The sequence below is a fragment of the Silurus meridionalis genome, chromosome 28 (genome assembly GCF_014805685.1).
Source record: "Silurus meridionalis isolate SWU-2019-XX chromosome 28, ASM1480568v1, whole genome shotgun sequence".
Classification (NCBI taxonomy): Eukaryota; Metazoa; Chordata; class Actinopteri; order Siluriformes; family Siluridae; genus Silurus; species Silurus meridionalis.
Genome location: NC_060911.1, coordinates 15,243,132 through 15,260,444, shown reverse-complemented (window position 1 = coordinate 15,260,444; position 17,313 = coordinate 15,243,132). Strand labels below are relative to the sequence as shown.

The window sequence follows — 17,313 nt, the reverse complement described above, 5'->3', positions numbered from 1 at the left end:
GTACGCCGCGGCTAGCGATTGTGGTCGTAAAGTCGAATGGTCGTAAGTTGCATAGGTCGTAAGTCGACGACTACCTGTAGTCAGTAGGAGTAAGACAGAGTAGTGAGCAGGTGTAGAAGAGCCTGGAGAGGTGGAGATATGCGTTGGAGAGAAGAGCAATGAAAGTCAGTAGGAATAAGACAAAGTACATGTGTGTGAATGAGAGGGAGGACAGTGGAGGGGTGCAGTTGCAGGGAGAAGAGGTGGAGAAGGTGGATACGGATGATCCGCTGTGGCGCCCCCTAATGGGAATCATAATTTTGAACAAGCTGTCTTGCTGTATTTTAACATGCTTACCATCGTATTATATAGTATATATGTTTTTTTGATCGTTTTATGTAGTTTAAATACATTTTTGGACAAATACAACAAATATGCAACACAAAACCTTTGGGCAACATTTGAATTTGTTTGTGTAACTTGTGTATTGTCAACTTGGTTTGTATGATCTAGAATTTGAATAATCTTTAACATGTGTAAACCAGCGTTCTTATTTGTGCGCCAATTCAAGGTGAATGTGGAAACTTTGCTTATTTCAGGAGACTTATTTGCAGGATAATTTGTTAATGAAATCTATTTAAAGTGCAGTGTGAAAGTATTTTCTATGTTTAACTCTGCGGTTTAAGGTGTTAAATATTTAAATTAAGTTATTTAGTTTTTTATATGTAATAATGTAAGATGTACGATCTGTAGTTTATATTGTGTATATATATATATATATTTATCTTCTTAGATTTTAATGAACACCTTTTTGGATTTCCTTTGGGTCTACTGAAACTCACGTGTTAACAAGGTTAAGATAAAAAAAAAGTATTTTTGCTATGGAAATGATTACGATCCTTGCTTTGCATAGCACTGAGCTAGCTCCTGATCTGACCTAAGGGTGAAGCCAGTGAAATGTTGTCTTTTATTGGATTGGGAATTTACTGTCCTGAAATGAGATCTATTTCTTACAGCGATTACAAGTGATTCTGTCGTTTCTGACTTGTATTCAGCACATCTATCATAGGACTTTAGACTGATTTTCAGGCAAGTAATTTGCAGTTTTTAGTCTTTTTCATTAAATGCAATATTCTTTACAATCCTCGTAACAAGATGAGCGATTAAGCTGCACCTTTATCTTCTGCATGTTTCCCCCCTACTTCTTTCCTCTTTTTAATAAATTAGGCTACTGAGGGTTTAGAACTTTTTTGTCATCCATAAATTAAATTTGGATCCAGTTCTCCTTAATGACATGACGTTACGTCACCCAACCCTTTCTGAGTGTATGAGTGAGGGAAGTTCTCCGGGCGGTGGACGCAGACCAGAGTCCCGACCAGCTTCATTCATCGTCACATGATATGATAATTGACACGACTGTGCAAATAAACGGTAAAAAAAAATACAAATAAAAATATATCGATTATTTGTTTTGTTTTTTACATGGACGGCCCGTGCCACAACAATCGAAACAACTTGAAAACAGAGCGCGCGCTCTACCTCGATTGGTGGTTTGCTGGTGCGCTTGAACAGTTACGTTTTTATCCTAATTAATAAAAACGAATGACCGATTTAGCGTAAAAGTAAAAAGTTTTATATTTTACTTTAAAATGCAGAAAAGTTAAAGTCTTCCCAAAAGGAAATACTTGAGTAATGTACAAAATGCGTATTAAAAAAAAAAAAAGCTACTTAAGTAGAGTACCGAATTATATTTACTTTGTTACTGTCCACTTCTGGGTGCTCCTAAAGTATCGAGTCATTCACTGTAAAACACGGCCACTGAGGTTTGAAGAATGTGGCTGAATTTGAGCAGATGTGGTCCTCTACAGTTTAGAATGTTCTTCCTTGTTTTGTCAGCACTGACTTCAAAAAAGTACAAGTAAGCCAGATTTATTGGCAGCCAAAAATATACGGTGCAGTTGCATAAGCTGATGAACAGTTCCTTCCCCTGTGAATATTCTTCTCATCATGTTGTTCTGGTATGATGTGTCTTTCTGCCTGTAAAATGTGTGGGTTTTTTTACTCCTGTTTTGAAGGCGTTCCATCGCTATTTATCCCAAGAAAGATTCTCTTGATTATTCACTTTTACAGATTTGCCTCCTTCCTGGAGGATTTTCTTGATCCAATATAATTGGTTCTGACCTTCTGACTGGTTTTCTATGTAACTTCAAAGAATCAGAGGGCAAACCATGAAGGAAAAATCTAAATGAAGGCAAATGAGTCCAAAAAGCAAATGTTTTAAGCAAATTTTTCAAATGAGTCTACAGAAAGACCAGAGAAGAGTCCAGGTTGCCTGTCTCACAAAAACATGGTAGAGCGATATTTAACAACCCTTTAAATGAGTGTCGTTCTATTACAACATCAAACGTGTGTTTTTTCAGATGCTTTTTCGGATTTGTTTTTCCTGGTTGTGTTGCTCACATCACCTGGTCTTCACTTGTTCTATATTCTTGCTTACAAATGTTTCCTAGTGTTCCTTGTCTTTTCTTTCATTATCACAATATCACACAGGAAAATTAGTAGGTTGTTCCACAATAAGTATTAAGAAGCTTTATTTCCTCCTTTGGTTGACGTCAGCCTTTTTCTTCTTCTTCTGTCGGCTTCTCCCATTAGGAGTCGCCACAGTGGATCATCCGTCTCCACACCCCCTCTGTCCTCTACATCTGCCTCTTTTACACCAACTACCTGCATGTCTTAGGAGAGACTCATCACATCCATAAACCTCCTCCTTGGTCTTTTTTTTTTTCCTCCTTCCTGGTGGCTCCATCCTCAGCATTCTCCTACTGATAGATTGATGTCAGTCTCAGTACTGTAAAATGCGAGATGGGACTTGAAAGCAAATATCACAGTGATTTGTTCAGTATGAACAAAACTGTAAAATAGCCAGGTCAAGGGACAGTGGTGTCTCACTGGAGCACAGTCATTATCGGAACGCAGAATTATCGGGCTCAATTGGCACACGTATGGTAAATTTTTCTTTTTAAAGCTTGTTGGTTTTTTTGTGTGTGTGTGTTTGCCCTTGTTTTTGTTCTCAAAGGCATCATTTGCTCACAGTCACTGCTACAATTTGGTTCGTTACGTTTCCTGACTATTTAAAAGCTCAGTTAATTTGCATAATCCAGGAGCGTCAATATGAAAATCAGTTTCTTCTATTTGTGATGCAAATTCGGGCCAATTATCTTTCTTTAAAAAGACTTAAATGTGTTAAGTTCATCTTAGCGGTGATGATAGACAGAGGTAAAGAGAGCTTTCGAAGAAACAACATCAGAATCAAGGTACGTTTTAATGGATGTTGAACTGCATGCATTGTTTATATATTTTTTAACGGTTTGGTTGGTGTTCATTTATTAGCTAATGAATTATTTATTCTCTGTTTTAAAAAAGGGTTTTGTGCTGCATGTAAAAGTGCAAGTAAATATATTAATTGGCTTTGACTTGATAGCTCCTTAATAAATCACGAAAGTGGCTGATCATGAGGCTTATTACTAGTCAATTGTTCAATTACTATTCAACCTGCAAAAAAGAAAAGGAAGGGACAGTAAGAATAATACCTCAGTGGGTAATGCAATGTTTTTCTTGACCCCGTTGAAAAGTCTACAATGAAAGTCTACAGTCGCTCTATCATGACCTCATTTTAAATCCTCTGTGGTGTCATAACAGGGTACAATTGCAAAGACGTTGCACTTATGAACCCAACTGTAACTTTAATGCTTTTGTAAAAGCCCTCGTATAAGAAACTCACTATGGGGAATACAGAGGCAAAGTTACAAAAATGCTCTTGCTTGTGGACAAAACTTATGTACACAACTATCAGTTAAATGTCTTCATTGTCACTGGATTTATGAATGTATAAGCAAAAATGTGCTGAAATCTAATTTTGGAAAGTGTTCGGGTGTTATTTAAAACTCTGTCGTGGAACTGCACAGCAGCGTGTTTAAAGATTAAGTATAATTTGTCTATTTGCATATATTTTGCTCGTTTTCTGATTCCTCTCTGTTTTCCTGACTCCACAGCTACAGTACACCATGGAGCAAAAACATCTCTTCCTGCATCTCACTCTGTATCTCACTAGTGAGTGTTTTTATTAACTATTATTTATATTTTGCTTAAGGATTATGGAAGGAGACACATTCAATATTCAGGGTTGAGTTACCTGCACATCTGGGGTTTAAAGGTGAATCCAGTCAGAGCAATAAAAAAAAAACAACAATCGTGTACGCAGCCCAAGTAAAATTTTTGTAACAAATTGTTGAACATTTGAACCTGTTTTGGCTTGATAGTAAATTCAGTTCTAAAGCTGGCGAGCATTAATACATTGCATTTATGATGTACTATGCTGGAATTTTCCCCACTTTTTTTTTTTTCTTTTCAACCTAATTTTTAATAATGCACAAAGAAAACCCAAGTAGATACAAAATGCAGTTTTAAATATTTGATTTCATTATTAAAAAAAAAAAACTAAAACTAAAAAAAGGTTTTGGAGTGTCAATGTCCAGACTTAAATCTAAATGTGATGCTGTGGCAGGACCATAAACAGGACATTTATTTTTAAAAACCCTCCATTGTGGATGTTTTTTTTTCTTAGTTGCTTTGGAGCTTTTCTGGAATCATCCATAATATTTAATTTAACACAAATTTCATCTATAAAATGTACCCAACAGGCTTCGTCTCAGTCGATGTCTCACTCCCAGGAGGGATTCCTCACAAGTATGATCTAATCATGACGAAGATGTCATGGGCAGATGCACAGATCTACTGCAGAGAAAAGTACACTGACATCGCAACAGTCGTTAGTAATGCTGATTCGCGAAGACTAAACAAAGAAGCTGCAAGCAAAGGTCTGGCCACACCTGCCTGGGTTGGTTTGTATGATGATATCAAAAGCTGGCGCTGGTCCTTAAACAATCTCCTACTGCTTGATGTTGGTTATACTTCTTGGTCCTCTGGACAGCCTAATAATGCTCTGTCATTAGAATCATGTGTTGCTGTAGGTGCCAATGGTAATTGGTACGATACGGCGTGTTATTTTGTACGAGCCATCGTGTGCTACAACGGTGAGTCAATATCCTGCTCAGTTTTTTTGTTTAAATACTGGTTGAGAGGCCAAGCATTTTTCTGTTGTGATTATTTAACTATTATTATTATAGTATCTATACTTTATTAGTAATTGTATTATAATACAGGATCTAAGGTTTCTCTGCCCTGTAGGTAAACACAAATAATTCAACTGTGAAATATCAAATAAGTAATAAAGAGTATTGGGATCACATTCGAGGTGGATACAATATGTTTGCTCATTTTATTCAGATCTTTTTCTTTCTCTATTTTACAGCTAATTTCTCTGATGATAAAAAGTTCGTAGCCATCAACACACAAGTGACCTGGGCTGCAGCTCAAGCTTATTGCCGATTGCACTACACAGATTTGGCCAGCTCACTTAACAGCTCGGACCAAAGCTTGCTGGCGGTGCTGCAAAAGGCCCAGGGTGATTCTTGGATTGGCCTATCCAGGGAAACTTGGAAGTGGTCAGACAGGACCAATGTTACAAACCTCTTTTGGGCTTCTGGAAAACCGAATAATGCTGCGAGAGTTTGGGGAAGCTGTGCATCAGTTAGTAATGGCCTGTTCTCTGATGAATCCTGCTATAACCTGAACTACTTCTTCTGTCACACCAGTGAGTCTTGGTTTCCTTGGTTTTATTTTTGATGATGATGATGAAGAGCCATTTAAATGAAAATCACCTTTTGCAGAATGCCGCTGGTGTTCCCCAAGATCTTTTATAACAAAGTAGAAGGAGGGACAGTTGATGAGGGACAATTCATATATTTGTATGTTGCAAAAGTTCGCCATATGGACAAACAAAAAAAGTATTGGGACACCAGACTTTAAAAAGCATATGTGCTTCATCCCCAAACTGTTAGCACAAAGTTGGACACAGTTGTATAGTTTGTCTTTTCAATGTGGTAGCATGAAAAATTTTCTTTATTTAATCTGGAAAACTCCAAAATATTAGAGAAAGGAGAAAGCCCCAGTGCACAAGGAAGATATGCTTTGAATGGGTAAGAGTGAAAGATCTCCTGCTATAGAGCTCCGACCTTCATGAAGATCTTTGGGAAGAAGATGAGCACTGGATGCACCCCAAAATAAATTACATCGGCAAATGGAAATGGAAAGTGGAATGCGATATACAATAAAACACATTGCAATCTTATGGTCAGGTGCCTCCAAACTTCCCATAGTGTAGATTACATTCAGAAATAAATGATGGCAGGAAATGAATCAGAACAAAATTCATGATGGGAAATGGATTAATAATTTGTATACGTTTATTATTTCCAAATCGAATAATATTAATAATCATCTAAAATTAAAGAGATTTTAGATTTTACACACACACTCTTTCCCATATAAAAAAATAATAAAAATACGAATGGATGTGTTTTCCACAGTTCCACCAGTGAGGACTTACATAAAACTGCAGGTGAAGGGTGATGACAGTGTGTTTGATTCAGTTCTGCAGTCGTTTATTTTAGAGCAGGTGAGTCGCCGACTTCCTTTCAAATTGTGTTACGATGCAGCAATTTGCATTTCCCACTGTTCAGCTTCTCAAATAAGATCTTTCTCTTTTAGTGTTTTTCTCTTTTTGCTAATGTTGGGTTTCTTGTGCTTGACGGTATCCTTGACTGAATGCAGGGTTGATCAGATCTTCTGTCAAGATTGTTTTATTAAATGTAAAGTTGGTAAATATTTTGAAAATCAAAAGAAAATCTGATAACCTTCACTACAGGCTGAACATCTAATTCTGCATAACAAACTTTAGAAGTAACACAAAAACTCATAAATACCAACACAGTAGTTTTTTCCTATTTATTATGTTTACTGCCTTTAATATTTGTTTTAAGTCGCCATCTAGACATTTTAAAAAAAGAACAAATCCAAACAACCAAAAAAAAAAAAGATACTGGTGATTAAGAAGCAAACCCTAGTCTACTTACATGATCGACGTCTTTGTCAAAACGATACCGTGGGTCTTCAGCGTTACTGTCTCTACTACTGCAGTCTGGATAAGTCTCTGCATTTGTAGGAGTGCAGCAATCGTTTGTCAAATGCACATTCCAGAGCTTTCAAATCATGTTGGATTTACACAAATTATTCTGTGCCAATTTTATATATCGATAATTATACATATGTCTATTGATTATGTATTTTTGACTTTAACCTATTTGGGAAAGTAATATAGTTACTATATAATTAGGTAATCTTTTATTTTTATTTATGAAAATGTTTAATGAAATGGCATCTTCCAGAAACATCTGGTTGCTCCGGTTGAGCAGTTTTAAGTTCTGGATTGGTGGATTGGCACCGCTCACAAAAACTATGTATTCAGTTTCAAGGACTGTGAGGATAAAAAAAAAAAGAATAACCAATAAATGACTGAAACTATTTGATCTGTGATTCCAGAATGAAGGCATCCAAAAAAACACGCTTTTCATTCTAAAACCACAGTGAAAATTGTACTGGTTCTTTTTTTTTACATTCCAGTTATCAACATGAAAACAGTTTGAACAAAGGTTTTAGGAATAAAGATTGATTTTCTGAAATCAGTAGTAAGTTCATGTAGAGATTGTAATGTCTAAGAGTTATGTGTAATGATATCCAAATGGTTTCTGTTTTTCAGATCAGGCAGAAACTTGATCAAAATGGTATGCTGGAGAACACCACAGTGACCTGGAGGGTGCAGGCGGATGGAAACGTTTTCACAAGAAAAAAACACACTCCGTGTAATGTCTAAACGTTCACTCGTTTTTTTTTTTTTTTTTGACGGATTGCATTTACTCTAAAGTTTTGATTTTGCCATCTACAATCAAACCACAGTCTTAATGAAAATAGTTAATGAAACATGCCAGTGAGAATCGCTGAGCCGCTCATTTACACATGCACAACAACTCTTCTTCTTCTTCTTATTTTGGCTTCTCCAATTAGGGTGAAACATGCCACAATGGATCATCCGTCTCCATACCCCCCTGTCCTCTACATCTGCATCTTTCAACCCAACTACCTGCATGTCTTCCCTCACCACATCCATAAACCTCCTCTTTGTTCTCCCTCTTTTCCTCCTTCCTGGTGTCTCCATCCTCAGCATTCTCCTACTGATATACCCCATGTCCCTCCTCTGCACATGTCCAAACCATCTCAATCACACCTCCCTCACCTTGTCTCCAAAACGTCCTACATGCGCTGTCCCTCTAATAAACTCATTTCTAATTCTGTCCATCATCTTCCCTAACAATGACCATCTCAACATCTTCAGCTCTGCTACCTCCAGCTCCACCTCCTGTCTTAGCTGTTAGTTTACACAAAGGGATTCAAGAGTAATATGAAGATTCACTCATGATGTGTGCAATTCTAGAAGGAAAGAGGAAAGTGGTTGCTAAGGTGTTTCAATGCTACTGCTATTATACTAAGTAAAGAAGTTTGGGCTTTAAGATGTACTTCAGAAAAAAGTAGCCTTTACTACTACCTGTTTTAGTGTCACGCTGGTACCTGGACCTCACGTCATATCAATATTAGGGCTGTCAATCGATCAAAATATTTAATCGCGATTAATCGCACGATCGTCGTGAGATAACTCGCGATTATTCACAACTTAATCGCACATTTTTATTTGTTCTAAATGTACCTTCAATTAATACTTTTCCGTTATTTTTATTATTTAAATCAACATGCAGAAGTATTGATGCTTTATGTAAATGTATGTTTATTATTAGCGAAATCTAAATCAACAAAGGGCACGATGACGAAATGTTCTTGTAAAGGTTTTAAAGTAATTACGGTGTTTTAAATTACGCAAATCATCAGGACACAAAACGGAACCGGAAAAACGGTGTTTTTTCCACACGGACGCTTAATGAGGTGATACCAAAGAAAGTTTTATTTCCCGTATTACAGAATCACAGAATATTTTTATTCGATGTGAATTAGTTCATTTCAAAGTCAAGCTTTATTGTCAAACATATTGATCAAATAGATTAAAACTAAAGTAAAAATGTACAGAAATTTGTGTCAAATTTTAATGAGTGAAAGTAAAAAGTTGTCAGACGAATAAATAGTCAAGTAAAATACCGATACCAGAAAAAAATCCTAGTATCTGTATTACTTTTCACTGTTGGTGTGTGAAATTTGGTGTTGATTAAACAGAATTTATAAAAAAAAAAAAATAAAGTTAGTTGTGCTCACTTTAGCAGACTCAATAGAAATAATAAAAAAAACAAGAGAACTGTGACTTGAGCACAAACATTTTAAATGAAGTCAGGAAAAAGTGCTGATTCTTGAGCACAAAGTGGCACATCCACGAAACTTTAGAGCGCGATCATTAAAACATTTGTAAGTTTCATGATAATGTTTGGATGCATTGCTGAGATCCACCCTCATGTTTTATTTATTTATTTTTTTACTTTCCCAGGACATATCCGAGCTGCTGTGAGTATTAACGTTTCATTAAAAACTTTGTGTTCAGGCAGCTCTTCAAGATCTCCTGAGCTAAATTTAATAATAAGTATAAGAATTGTAGGAATGTGTGCATTGTTAGAATGTTAATATTACATCGATCCATATGAAAGGCTGATTCTAATTCCACCTTCCAGTGTCCCTGCTTGCATTTCAATATACAGTTTGAAAATTAGAATTAGTTTGAAATACAAAAAGTGATTTGCAAAAAAAAAAAAAAAAGTAGAATAGAAAAAAAGGTAGCAATTAAAAACTTAAAAAATTTGATGTAAAAAGAAAATCTCTTTTCCATAAAATCAAAAATGCAAAATTATTATAGTTTTTTTATGATCAATTCTCTTTGATGAGAAGAAATGCAAATGCAGTTGTGTATACCTAATGAGTGTTTATGCAGCGTTCCTAAACTGCTGTTCCACCACAGGATGTTTATGTAGAGATTATAATTATAATGTAGGGTTTATATATATATATATAATTATATATATTAATTATATACGAATTCTGTTTTCCAGATTAGAAAGAAACATAACCGGAATGAAATGCTTGCGAACACCAGAGTGACCTGGAGGCTGTGGCCTGATGGAAACCACATTTACAAGAAAAAAAAAAAAATATATCTGTAACCGGTCATGTTTTAACATTTTCTCTTTTCAACGCTTTCATGTTCTCTGTAATCAACCTGCTTCTTAATGACACTGGAATACTTTAACAATCACATAATATTTTTCTGTTTTTTCTGATCGAGCGCAAATATGAATATGGTTTTATTATACTGCAAATAACCACATTAAAGTGATATAGAAGATTTTAGACTGCAAGTCGGTCTAGTCGTGGCTGTGAGACTGGGATCGAAGTAGTAAAACACCTCTGACTGTAACCACGTTACTGCAATACATTGCTCTGGATAAGTGTGTGTGCTGAAGGCCATAAATAAAAATATACTGTGAAGTAATAGTTCGCTTGTTTTCTTTCAGCCACTTATTAAATTCCACATTAAAATTAAAACTCATTACTGCAAATGATCATCTGTTGTAAGAGCTGTAAGGTGACGAAGGAATCCGCTGGTGAGGGTGAAGGTTTGCTGCGTGTTAGTGTTTCTCGCACTGCTGTAAAGATTTACTGAAATGGATATCAATTTGTTACATGAATCCAATTTTTGACCTCTAATCTGACTCCAATTTGTAATAAAGATTTATCTAATTATATAATTCACCGTACTTTTCTAATTCTAATAGATTGTTCTAAACCAGGGGTCACCAACCTTTTGAAACTGAGAGCTACTTCTTGGGTACCGGTTAATGTGAAGGGCTCCCAGTTTGATACACACAAGTCGAAATAACACACAAGTTCTGAAATAACAAATTTGCTCAATTTACCCTTAATTATATGTTGTTATTAATAATTAATGATATTCTTCTATATCTAGTCATCTTTATTTTAATATTGTCATTTTCAAATTCACACCAATGCGAAAGTGTGATTTAAAGAAGAAGAGCAACAAAAAACATTTGATGCGGCTCACTGGTAAGTGGTGCTATGATGAGCTATTTTTAGAAAAATCCCACGGGCTTATGTGGTCCCAGCTTTTCAGGACCTGATGACCCATCCTACAAGCAGGCACACAATACCATGGAAATATCACATGGAGAAACGTTTAGCAGTTAAAATTAGCATCTAATTGAGACATCATGAGTTAACACACTGTATTAACGTGATTAACTTTATTAAGGGTATGAACGTTACTGAACCGGACTATTATGTGTATATTCAAGATCTAAGTATGTTCACAACATAATGGCATTGAAAAAGCATCGTATATAGAAATATGTGATGAAATAAAAGAAAAAAGGGCAATGTGGCTTGTTTATAATTGAATCTGACATTCAGTTTGCAGACTTGTTTAAACCCTTAACTGTAATTAAAATAATAACCCTTAAAATAATTACAGATCATTTCTGTGACATTTCCAGCTGTGGAGGCTGAGCTCAGGTGACACTCCTTTGCCTATGGAAAACAAGACTTTTTGTTTTTATAGTTGTTAAGTGCAACATGGAGTTTTTTTTTCACACATAAAGTGTTTTACTCGAAATGTCTTTTACACAAAGCCTCTCATAAGTTTGTGTGGTGTGTAAGAATCGAGCCCTGGCCTGTTTCTGCCGTTTACTGCATCTCGTGGATCTTTCTTCATGATTAATATCCTTTCTAGATGACTTTGAAGACGACTGCAACATATAACGCCGTCTTAATAACGTTGCACGTGCTGGATGTTGGATCTGATTATCGAAACACGGAGAATCCACACGAAACGTAACCTGATGACTCATTTCTGGGATCAGATGTAAAGTATTTTTTCAGTATTTATATATTTTTTAAATAAGAAGTCTGGAGTCTGAGAAAAAGTTCAACCAATATGGAAATCAGTCTGCGTCACACTTGTCACATGTAAGACGTGGACAGGTGAAGTAACAGATCTGCTTTGTAGAACTTTCCGAAAAGCTAAAACGGAGAATTGAAGGCCCCCAGACTTCAGAGTTTCCATGTTAAAGGTATGCTTTATTTTAATCACTAAAATTGCTTAAAACTAAAATAATTTCAGATTGTATTGAAAATCTTGCAGATTCTCACAAATTTTTATGATTATATATTTATATTATATTATATATGTATTAATAAATTCTATAATTTTAATTCTATGCATAAATAAATGACTTTTTATGGTCAGGTCATTTTAATGACTAAAATCAATGATTTTATTATTTTGTACTTCATTCATCTTTTATTTTTGTTTGTTTGTTTAGACTCCAAAGCCACATTTCCATTATGAAGCTAAATCCTTTTCTGATCCTGTGTTTCACTGGTGAGAGCTTTTTATAAACTATTTGTTTTGCTACTTAATATAATTAATATTACAGATTTTTTTTGTTTTAGTTTTGCTAAACTACATAACATTCTCCAAATAATAAATACCGATAGTAGAAGTTTTAACCAACTCAACATAGAAATAGTAGGAAAAAAGTAAAAAAAAAAAAAGGATTAAATACAAAAAGTTGTCCTTATTGTAATTTGGGTGATTTTTATTTGTCACTTTTTAAAACTATTAATATTAACTTCTTCTTCCCCTGTCTGTATAATATTAATATTTATTCTAATTTTTTACAATAAAATAACAGGAGTCTCACAAATATTTTCAGAATTGTTTGTAACCTGATGTGACATATTATAACACAATAAATACTGTATGAGCTCCAGATTCTACTAAATAAACATGTGAACACACCATAGGAATGATTTATGTTTTGCAAACTGGGATATAAATCGACAGTGTAAATGCTGCAGTCATTTCAATACAACATAATTACAATAAATGGGTTGTAATGCAACATATGTTATGTTCATTAAATGCTAAAGAATCAGAACAAGACAACTAATTTGATGTTGTTCATTAAAATATTTCTTCTTTCACCTCACTATTTCATTTTTACAAATATTTATAATAAATTGCTGAAAATATAAAAAATATATTTTGTGTTTCACTGAATATACTGTTACCAACAGGTCTCCTTCCAGTCTCTGTATCTGTCCTGAAAACCGTCCCTCACCATTATGACCTGATAATGACACCATCAACATGGAAGAATGCACAGGCTTACTGCAGGTTGATGTACACTGACCTGGCAACCGTCCTAAGTGATACTGATTGGTTAAGAGTGAAGAAAGTATCTACAAGGGAGGGTCTGATAACTCCTGCCTGGAGTGGATTGTATAATGATATCTATAACTGGCGCTGGACCATAAATAACGTCCCACTGACCGATACCATTTATACAAATTGGTACCCTGGACAACCTGATAATTACTGGAAAATGGAAATGTGTACTATAATAGCAGGAAATAATCAATGGTATGATATAGATTGTTACATACTACGACCATTCATATGCTACGATGGTGAGACAATGTCCTGTTTTGTTAGTTTTATATTTACTGTGTATGTGTGTTATTATCAATTTATTTATATCATTTATTTTTTGCTATGTCACAGCTCAATTCATTGGCGCTGCAAGGTTCGTTTCAATCAGTTCTTCAATGACCTGGCCTGATGCCCAGGTTTACTGCCGCACATATCACTCGGACCTGGCCATCATCCTTAACAGTAAAGACGATGACATTTGCGTGCAGATCAAACTTGCCCAGGGTGATTCCTGGATTGGTCTACATAGGACCATGGACATTTGGAAGTGGTCAGACGGGACCGAGGCTTCGAACGTCCCATGGAGTCCTGGAGAACCTGCCAGTTTATACGGCTCTAAAGACTGCGCAGTGCTTCAAAACGGATATATATCTGGCGAAGTATGCACCAGTCAGTTAAATTTTTTCTGTGACAACAGTAAGTACTTATGGATCCAACTTCCTATCAATGTAAACAGAGGGGTTTATATGTGTGTATATATATATATATATATAATGTGTGTGTATTCCACAGTTTCCCCAAAGAGAAGTCAGACAGTGAGACTGCAGGTGATGTCTTATGGGAGTGTGTTTGATCCTGCAGCCATGCAGTCCTCCATTTTTGAGCAAGTAAGTCACATGATGTGTCAAATTTAGTGCTTCAACACCAATGTCATCAATGGCTCAAATTTCTGATATTCAAAAAAATAAATAAATAAATCTCATTTGCAAAATTTTGGCTTCCAGGTGAAAAGTATTTGTCTTCTTTATTTGTTTGACTGATAAAATCCTGGTTTCAATCCTTAGATAAAGCAGAAACTGGCGAAAAATGGCATGTTGATGAACACTACCATGACCTGGAAGGTGCAGTCAGATGGAAACATCTTCCGCAAGAAAGAAAAAGATGACCTGTAATTAAAATGTAACCTAAAGTCTAGATGCTGACCTTCATGTCAAGTAGGTAACAAACTCAAAGAAGTTCCATTGATTTATACTTTTACTCAGAAGGGGGATTCAGGGATTTGCTACAAGTAAAGGAATGAAGAGAGATTTTTTTTTTTTTACTGCTTGTAAAAATGTTTTACCACCTCAAATTCGGATTGTCAATTTTATGATAAATATTAAATATTGAACATTCTTACTGTTTATTGGAAGCAAGTACTTGGCGTGTGTACAAGAAGAAACGCGACCATTTTTAAGTACTGGAGCCCAGGATTGAATCTATTATTGTGTAATATTAAATAAACATTTTAATAAAAAACAATATAGAATGTGACAGAAGCAGCTAATAGACTGTGTGTATGTGTGCCTTAAATAGTGATGTTATAATAATATGTCAAATGTAATAACCAGTTTGCTTCTAATGCATGCTTGTAGTACTGTGCAAACATTTTAGGCACTTGTGAAAAAAATGCTGTAAAGTAAAAAAGCTTCCACAAATTAGTGTTAATAGTTTATTTATATCAATTAACAAAATAGAAGGTAAATAAACAGAAGAAAAATCCAAAGCAATATTTGGTGTGACTTTCCTTTGCCTCCAAAACAGCATGAAAACCTCTGGGTACAGGAGCACACAGTATTTAAAGGTAGTTTGGTCCAAACATCTTGAACTAACCACAGATCTTATGTGGATGTAGTCACCTACTTCCTTCTCTTCAGTTAATCCCAAACAGAATCGATGATTTTGAGATCAGGACTCTGTGGAGGCCAAAACTTTTCCAGGACTTGTTTTACTCCACATCGAGAAGAGTTCTTAATGACATTTGCTGTATGTTTGAAGTCATTGTCTTGCTGTAGAATACATTCTAAGCCAATGAGATGCCTCTTTGATGGTTCTGCATGATGAAGAAGCATCTGTTTATTTTTCTCAACATTAAAAACACCAGCTCCATTCTTGCAAGGAAACCTCCACCATGCTTCACTGTTTACTCATCATTGTATTGCTCTCCAGGCCTTCAGCAAACAACTTGTTTTTTTTTACTATAGCCAAAGATTTCAGTCTTTCTGCTCCCCAGTTCCTGTTTTTGTGCATCGTTGAGACACTGAACCTTGTTTCCATGTTGGAGGTATGGCTTTTAATCACAATTCTTCCATGTTAGACCACTTCTGGCCAGACTTCTCTGGATAGTAGAAGTTTGTACCTGAGTCCCACTGATTTCTGCCAGTCCTTTGGTGATGGAACCACTAGACATCTTTGAATGTCGAAGGTATTTGGATCTGCTTCGTTACAAACATTCTTGACCGACCACTGCATCTATGTTCCTTAACATTGTCTGTTTCTTTGTGCTTCCTCAAAGTAGCCTTAAGAGCATATCTTAAGATATTTGCCCAGGAAAGACCTTGCTGATGCAGTAGATCTACCTTGTGTCTTGTTGAGGTGCTCAGTCTCGTCATGGTGTAGGACCTGGGACTGTCCTTCGCACCCTAAACTTAGTAGCAGTTTGGCTGTTCCTTCCCCAGTTTGAAGCTTCTACACAGCTGTTTATATTTCACTTAGTGACTGTTTGTCAACCTACATATGAAATTGATGATAATCAGCACCTGCTTGGTAGAACTGGTTAATCATCCATTATATATATATATATATATATACTGTATATATGGACTATTTTATTTTTGTACTTACCAACCTAAAACTTGCATAGTAGTGTGTGTTTGTGTGTGTTTGCATAGTAGTGTGTGTGGCTACACCTTTTTTTAAATAAAGATTTTATTCACTAGGCAATTTTTCTTATTATTATCTGCTAACATTTATAATTTGGTATTTGGTATTTTATATTCATCCACAACACCACTACACTATCAGACTCATCATCACCTCATTCAAAAGAATCCATAATAAAACTAAGCAAAGGTTCAGAATTTTAAAAAAGTCTAAACTTCTTCTGCAGATTTTAAAGAAACAATATTGGATGACACATCTGTATATCCACATGTAGTTGTTTAATGTGTGAGCATGAAACAGAGGTTACAAAACATCTGCTGAGCAAAACAGCATTGAGAAAACACTGGGTCTCTACTACTGGACAGCTTTAATAAATCATAGTTTTGTATCTACCTGATTTTGAAATAATAGTCAGGTTGGGTGCTACAATTTGGCTAGAACTTCAACAGTCACCTGCTTCATGTCGACATCTGAGAAATGCATAAAAAGCTGAGTTACAGACACTAATTGCTAAAACAAATCCGGTTGCTTTCGAGAGTTCAACATCTCCTTCGTCTACTAGTGCTTCCTGGAAAGAGTTTTAGGTTCAGACACCTGAAATGTCACAGTAACACATCGTCCATTGGTTTACTTACTACTCTGTCTGTACACAGACATGAACTCTGACATTTAGACCTGTGACACTGAATGCTGGTTTTAGGTTACACTTTTCCTATGGAAAACAGCACTCGTTGTTTTTATAGTTGTAGAGTTGAAGCTGGGGTTTGTTTTAGCTGTAAATCCAACACTGAAGAATGGAGCTACCTTTCATTTGCCAAGAAAATCTATTCAAACAGTGAGAATGCTGTTGAAATAACATTGTAAGGTGTGTAAGATTCGTGTGCTGACCTGTTTCTGGGCTTTCTTCTGCCGTCCCTTTGCAGAGGAATAATCAGGCTTTCGGTACCCTGGGACTGATTCCACTGCGCCCCCGCAGTTTCAGCTTCTTCAACTGTCTCTCAACATGCTCAGCAGTAACAGACAGGGGGACGGGGATGGGGGCATGAGAAAGTTAAGGAGGTAGTGGGAGAGGGTGTTATGTTGAACCTGCTGAAGAACAAAGTCTACTTCCTGCCTCCCACACCTTTTTAGCATTGTTCTGCTGAAACCTACAATCCAGCCTTGTTCTGTAGGGT

The 17,313-nt window shown here is 35.8% G+C and overlaps 1 protein-coding gene across 1 annotated transcript; it reads left to right on the top strand.

Annotated features, from left to right (window-relative positions):
* The first annotated feature begins 3,242 nt into the window (after positions 1–3,242).
* LOC124381224 (macrophage mannose receptor 1-like) lies at positions 3,243–10,465 on the top strand. Its single transcript, XM_046842650.1, has 8 exons — positions 3,243–3,293; positions 4,032–4,089; positions 4,680–5,072; positions 5,351–5,692; positions 6,468–6,556; positions 7,697–7,799; positions 9,482–9,498; positions 10,038–10,465. Coding segments are annotated over exons 1-7 (1,038 nt in total). The 3' UTR covers positions 9,484–9,498; positions 10,038–10,465.
* The last annotated feature ends 6,848 nt before the right edge of the window (positions 10,466–17,313 follow it).